Source organism: Cyprinus carpio, chromosome B22 (genome assembly GCF_018340385.1).
Source record: "Cyprinus carpio isolate SPL01 chromosome B22, ASM1834038v1, whole genome shotgun sequence".
Classification (NCBI taxonomy): Eukaryota; Metazoa; Chordata; class Actinopteri; order Cypriniformes; family Cyprinidae; genus Cyprinus; species Cyprinus carpio.
The window spans coordinates 4188774-4196183 of NC_056618.1; the positions used below are offsets into that span (position 1 = coordinate 4188774).

The 7410-nt window shown below is 37.6% G+C and overlaps 1 protein-coding gene across 1 annotated transcript; it reads left to right on the forward strand.

Moving 5' to 3' along the window:
• Positions 1–322: 322 nt before the first annotated feature.
• Positions 323–5167, forward strand: LOC109096858 (guanylyl cyclase-activating protein 1). The gene is made up of 4 exons (XM_019110523.2): positions 323–788; positions 3881–4030; positions 4505–4595; positions 4677–5167. Exons 1-4 carry the CDS (start codon positions 591–593, stop codon positions 4817–4819), a joined length of 582 nt encoding a protein of 193 aa, XP_018966068.1. The 5' UTR covers positions 323–590; the 3' UTR covers positions 4820–5167.
• Positions 5168–7410: the final 2243 nt, after the last annotated feature.

The window sequence follows — 7410 nt, forward strand, 5'->3', positions numbered from 1 at the left end:
CATCCAGACCCCAGCGGAAACTCTCTGAGACCCTTCTACACGGCTCAGAAACCTGCGTGTGGCTTCAGCTTCTCCTGGAGGACAGACCACAGACGCAAACGCAACGGCCTGCAGGCCTGCGACCCGGTGAAGTGGAGGAGCCAGCGTGTGTCCAAACCACAATAAACCTGCGTTCATTTACCGCACGCTATCTGTGTCGCCTCACTCAGCTTTACTGGGTTATACATACAGCTGACCGTAACCATTAGAATATGTTTTATTAGATTGTCACATAAAATGTTTGGAGAAGATAATAGTTGCACAGCTATGCTCTAGCATCAGGCTGCTGTTTGACTGACAGTCAGAGGTCCTGATGTCAGGTCAGTGGGGCGTGCTGACACACTGTATTTAGGATTCCCTGTAAGCAGGAGGTAATTCGCTGTAATTTCCAGAGCGGAAAAGAACAGCGGGGAGTGACGTCAGTGGTAATTGGACGGGACACCCTCCTCCTCGCCCTGTCCTGCACGCTGAGCTGAGCCCAGTGTCAGTGTGTGTTTGTGCAGGGAAGCGGTGACAGATCTCTGCTCAAGCTCCGGCGCTGCAGCGGCATCATGGGAAACACCTCCGGCATGTCAGTGAAGGAGCTGAGCGCATGTCACTCCCATCAGTGGTACCGCAAGTTCATGACCGAGTGTCCGTCCGGTCAGCTCACCTTCTACGAGTTCAAGAAGTTCTTCGGCCTGAAGAATCTGTCAGAAACATCCAACGAGTACGTCAAGACCATGTTCAAGACCTTCGACATTAACGACGTAAGACAGTCTGTTATTATTCTACTTCTTAGGCCACTGTTTTACTAAATGTTACTAATATACTTGTGCATATTTGTGCATCCTCATCCTCAATTTACTCACCCTCATGTCGTTCCAAACCAGCACAAAAGAAAATATTTTGAAGAATGTTGGTGAACAAACAGTTGACGGTACCCATTGACTTCCACAGTATTTTTCTCCATGCTATAGGAGTCAAAGGCTAGCATCAAGTGCTTGGTTATCAACACAATGGAAGATTTAGTGAAGAATTCTTGTATCCAAATGGCTGATGGTAGCCATCGACTTTCATAGTGTGGAAAAAAAAAAGTCAATGGGTACCGTCATATATTTGGCTACCAAAGTCATTCAAAATATATCTTATTTTGTGTTCATCAGGTTTGGAACAACATGAGTAAATTACAGAATTTTCATTTTGGGTGAACTATGCCTTTAAATGTCTAGTAACCAAACAGTTGATGGTACCCATTGACTTCCACAGTATTTTTCACCATGCTATAGAAGTCAATAGCTACCGTTAACTGCTTGGTTACCAACAGAATGGAAGATTTGTTGAAGAATGCTAGTAACCAAATGGTTGACGGTAGCCATTGACTTTCATAGTGTGGAAGAAATACTATGGAAGTCAATGGGTACCGTCATTTGGTTGGATACCAGCATTCCTCAAAATATCATCTTTTGTTGTAGAGAGGTTATTGTTAGGGAAAATTTGGATTTGTATTAGGTTAAAGTTGTGTTGATAATCAGTTCTCATGAAATTAAAAGTATAAACCTGATTCTTGAATGCACCCCAAACAAAACTTATCTTAATATAAATGAACAGAAAAATATAAAGGCATGAGGGTTGAACTCATGCACTCTTTATCCAGTGTTCGCCTCACGTTCCTTCTGCTTGAAAGATCCTCCTTTATGTTCTTTCTGCCAGAATCCATTATCTTTGAAGCATATTTTGATGGATTGTTATAGTTTAAAGTCTGTCAGAACTCTTTATTTTTCTGTTGACTCTGTTGAAGTAAGGCCAGATTTACTTTCAGAATTTTTATCTAAAATCAAATTAAAAAACTTAATTTAACTTAACTGACCTCGTTCTCGCCATGAATATATCAGAGGTATCTCGCATGGCATTAAATCATAAACAAACAAACAAACAAACGTTCTCTCTGCTTCAGTTCAGCTGAGGATTATGGGTAACGAGATCTGTGTTAATATAGTAAACTCAGGCCAAACATCAGCGATGCAGAAGGTCAGAGATCTTCACTAAGACCCAGCAGATCCTGTAATCTGGTTAACTCGGGAGTTTATACAGTGACCGCTCTGCTTTATTTCTGATCTCGGTGGCTTCCATTCACGTCACGGCACTTTCCATGAAAAATACAAGACTATCTAGATTATTAGCGTCGTCAATTACAGCGTTATTGCTTATAGTAACATAAAAACCCATAGAAGCAGTATAGTGACAGAAATGATACATTTGTGACAAGAAAACACATTTTTTTCATAGTACCTAAACAAAATCTTCCTAATTTTTTTTGGGATATAAACTTCAAATCTGGAACATAATTAGTCATTTTATAGCAATTTTAGACTGGCTTCTTTGAATTAGTTTAAAATTGGGCAAATTTTGGTGAATTTTAATGATTTATGTTAATATGAAGAAAATGGTGTGCATTTTCACGTCTATGTTCAAAAAGGTGACGGTTAAGCGAATAAATAGATAAATAAATAAATACATAAACAAACAAACTTGATTATTTACAGAAGACATTCACTAAAATGTCATTCAGTGTAGTTGATATTCCCACAAATCCTGTCAGGAAGAGCAAGAATCATTGGATGACACTTTATTTAAAGATTTCCGTGCAGCTCCTACAAACTAATTAAGTGTCATTTTCAATATTGACCAATCTTTGTTACTATCCTTCTAACCCCTACGTTTTACCCATTTGTCAGCAAGAAGTTTTTAATCATTTGGAATACAACACAAATTTTGTATGATTATCTATTATTTTGCATATATAAATAAGTGCAGGTCAGAATAAGTGTTGTTTTATTTTTACATGAATATATGTGTTACGTTGAATAACAAGGGAACATTATTTCTTCCATATTTTGACATTTTAGCTAATCATGCTAGAAACATGCTAGTATGATGCTAATCATGCTAGAAACATGCTAACAACATGTTAGTAATATGCTAATCATGCTAGCAACATGCTAGTTACTTGTTAATCATGCTAGCAACATGCTAGTAACGATTAATCATGCTAGCGACATGCTAGTAACTCGCTATTCTTGTTAGGATTATTCTTGTTTGATTCTTTTTATTAACTCGCTAATCATGCTAGCAACATGCTAGTATGATTCTATTCCTAGAAACATGCTAGCGACATGCTAGTCCCTTGCTAATCATGCTAGCAACATGCTAGGGGCATGCAAATCATGTTAGTAACTTGCCAATCATGCTACCAACATGCTAGTATGATGCTATTCATGCTAGAAACATGGTTGTAATTTGCTTATCAGGCTAGCGACATGCGAGTCACTTGCTAATTATGCTAAAAACATGCTATGGTAGTGATTTTCTTGTTATGTTAATGATATGGTAAAGCTAGTCACTTGCTGATCATGTTAGAAAACATGCTCGGGAATGCTAGTAATGCTAGTAATTTGCTAATCATGCTAGTGATATGCTAGTCACTTGCTAATCATGCTAGCAACATGCTAGGTGAATGCTAATCATGCTAGAAACTAATCATGCTATTCATGTCAGCAATATGCTAGTAACAGTCTAATCATGTTAAAAACATGCTAATCATGCTAGAAACATGTTACCAACATGTCTAATCTATCTAAATTTTCAAACTTCAGGCTTTTATAACTGCTATAAACTTTCAGGATAGGCTTTCTCAAGCCAACCTAAAGTTTGTCTTGACGAACTTTTTTATCTAGTTGTAATTTTAAGCCTCAAACTTTGAAAGACACTTTACTTGCATTTGGTTTGATGTGATCACTAAAAACAGATCATAACTGTTGGCAGTATCATAATTTGTTGTGTGTTATCATGTCATCATCAGGACGGCTGCATTGATTTCATGGAGTACGTGGCGGCTCTGAGTTTGGTTCTGAAGGGTGGAGTTCAGCAGAAACTGCGCTGGTACTTTAAACTGTTTGACGTGGACGGCAGTGGCTGCATCGACCGCGAGGAGCTGCTGCTCATCTTCAAGGTATCTGAAGAATTCAGTGCTGTCTGTGTTTCTCTTTAGCACCACCTGCTGCTGTCACAGAGTGCACATTAAACCATGCATAGTTCAACCAAAAAATGAAAACCGTCATCATTTCTCCCCCTTAAGTTGTTCCAAACCTGTATGAGCTTCTGTTTTCTGTTGAACACCAAAGATGATATTTTGAAGAATCTCGGGAACCAAACAGTTCATGGTAGCCATTGCCTTCTATAGTACTTTTTTCTCCCATACTTATTGAGGCTGCCGTCAACTGTTTGGTTTCCAACTTTCTTCAAAATATCTTCTTACAGGTTTGGAACAACTTGAGAGTGAGAAAGGATGACAGGAGTTTCATTTTTGGGTGAACTGTCCTTTTAAGTCAGTGGCATCTGTGTTTCTCTTCAGCGCCACCTGCTGGTGAGTCTTATTCCACAGAACTCACTTTTGTCTTTTGTTGTTGATGTTTTTCTGCTGCAGGCCATTGAAGCCATTAACGGAGTAGAGCAGGAGTTTTCTGCTGAGGAATTGACCGACATGGTGTTCAACAAGATTGATGTTAATGGAGACGGTAATATGTCTATCTATGTATGCTATTTAAATATGCAAATGAAGTGATGTGATTTACATATGTAAATGTGTGTGTGTTCAGGCGAGCTGTCTCTGGATGAGTTTATCGAGGGCATCCAGGCGGACGAGGTTCTGTCGGTGATGCTGACCCAGAGTCTGGATCTGACTCATATCGTCAGTAATATCTACACAGACATGGGCTCAACTGACCCCAGACCAGCCTGAGATCAGGTGCCAAACCAGAGGAAGATGAGGAGCGTTTCTCAACTAATTCAGCTTTAAACCCTAACAGTGTTAATAGTGTTCATCTGCATTTCAGCAGCCACACAATCACTGAGACTAGAGCAAACGCTTTGTTTAAGTGCACTTATGCAGGGTTCATTTGTGACGTTAAATCTGTAAAATGCAATGTTGCTTCAGCCCTGTGATGTACATCAGGCAAATAATCTGTCCTGTAAGAACTCCATCTTAATATGACTCAGTATTATTATTATAGATATGAAGTGTTAGTGTGCATTTGTAATGTTCCTGTAATTTTACACTTCCCCATTTCAAAATAAAACATGAAATGTGTTCTTTGTATACATAATGATCAACTTTCACATATACTTTGACATGATCTATTTAAGGGTTAATCATAATTATCAACCTGTGTGCATATATAAATACTTTAATTATTAACCTGTGTGCATATATAAATACTTTTACACCGGCAGTACTTCCACTTCACTATCATATAAAGCTAACATAAGTGAAACTGATTTAAGTTATATTTGATGTTTAAAATTCCTTTATTTACTTAAAGTAAAAAGACATGCTTGCGTCACACGCGTGACTAAATCTGATTGGTTCTTGCTAATCAAGCGCACGTCTGAGCTTCTGTTTACTAGTTTTGATGTGCTGTGTCTGAGTGGGTTAATTAATGTGAATAAACATCTAAATGAAACCTGTTAAATAACACAGGTCGATCATTTCTCTTCAGGGGGCTTGGATGAAACAACTCGATTCATATGGATTAGTTTTGCGATGTTTTTTTAAATGAATATTTTTGTTAAACTGAATTCCAATGGACGGATCACTCGGGAATTAATCGGTTTCTGTTAAGATGAGCGCGCTAGTCTTAAAGGGTTAATTTGAGGACAACATCGAGGGTAAGTTGACAGAATTTAAAGATTACATTTTGTACAAACTATTAAAATAAATAGACAATGTATGTTACGTTTATTTTTACCCAGCTTATTCTAGCATCAAGTTCAAGTCATTAGTTTACAAGTATCATGTACAAAATACAATGAAAAGTTTTCTTGAATGCTTCTGTAACGGGTATATATTATGTAAAAAATAATTATTATTTTAGGGGGACTTTTATTTTGACGGGCGGATTGGTTTTCGGCGTCGAGAGTGAGCGAGGAGAAGAAGAGCGCTGGTGGTGTATGTGTGACGCACAGAAAAAGGGAGTGTTGTATTTGAGAAGCGCGTCCGATAAAGTGACTTAAACGAAAGTTAATCGGGGCTTAGATCAAATAAAGGACAACATCAAGTATTTTTTGTGACCTGTGTCCCGCGTTTCGTAGTTTATTTGTGAGTTTTGATCTGTGAATCGCATTGCGTTGGACTGCTGGAGTGACGCAGTAATGTTTGTGAAGGCTACAAGCTTGATTAGTGACGATTGAAGAGATTTTATTTTTTCTTCCTCCACATTTTTGTTAAAGTTTTGGACTAATTCCATCTTGATTGAGAAGCACTCGTACAAACTAACGTTTCAGGAAGATTGGTCACGCGCATTTTAGTGTTCGGCACCTTATCGCACTTGAGATGCAAATTGCTGTCTGCAGTTGGTGCTGAACATCGGAGGTTTTTTTCCAGAAGATTTGAGTTTAAGACTATTTTGTGTTACCCTGCCATCCAACGACATCTCAGTATGACATCTCAGTGGTGTATCGCAGTTTAATACATCCGTGTTGGTTCATTTCATTTTTGATTCACCTCAGTTTGATTCATTCGCTTTCGACTCATTTTTGATTCTTTTTTTGTGGGACATTTCATTGAGCTTGAGTGACATTGCTACTAAATCTCAAGATAATTTCAACGCACGCTACGTCAAGACAATTCATCTCAATTCCTTATTTTTATTATTTATTTATTTTTTTAAATATTTTTGATCCGAGGAACTTTGAACTGTGAGAGTTCGGTTGAATCACAGAACCTAAAGTGAACCGAGTGAGTACATAAAGGGACATTTCACGTGAGTGCTCTTCCAGATGTGAAAGTACATCGTATGTACTGATGTTGTTTTTCTCCTCAAATGTGATTGTCTGATCATTTGAAGTTGATCATTTTGAAAACTTATACTTCATCAAATTCAAGTGTTTTTTTTATTTCATTTTGAAGAGGGGTTTATCTTTGTACAAGTAGAAAGTTTAGAGGTTTTACATTGAAAGTGATTGGGTTGTAGTGGGTTTGAAAGAAAACACAAAGACCATGCATTTTTTATTTTTATTTACTCTATTTTATTTTATTGACCCTTAATTAACACTTGATTACAAGAAAGAAGAAAAGACACAGATAATAAATAGTTTAATTTTCATACTTGCCTCATTGTTTTTTTTTTTTTTTTTTTTTTTTTTAGAGCTGTCAAGGAGTAGGGGCATCTCAGCTACTTTATTAGACCAGAGGAGGGAGGAATATATTAGATTTTCTCACACCTTTTACTTTTACTTCAGGAAGCCAGTGACATTACTTAAGCTGAAGCCTACCCTCGTCGGTCTGTACATTCCAATAAGTAGAAAACAACATACAACATGAGAAATTAGTGT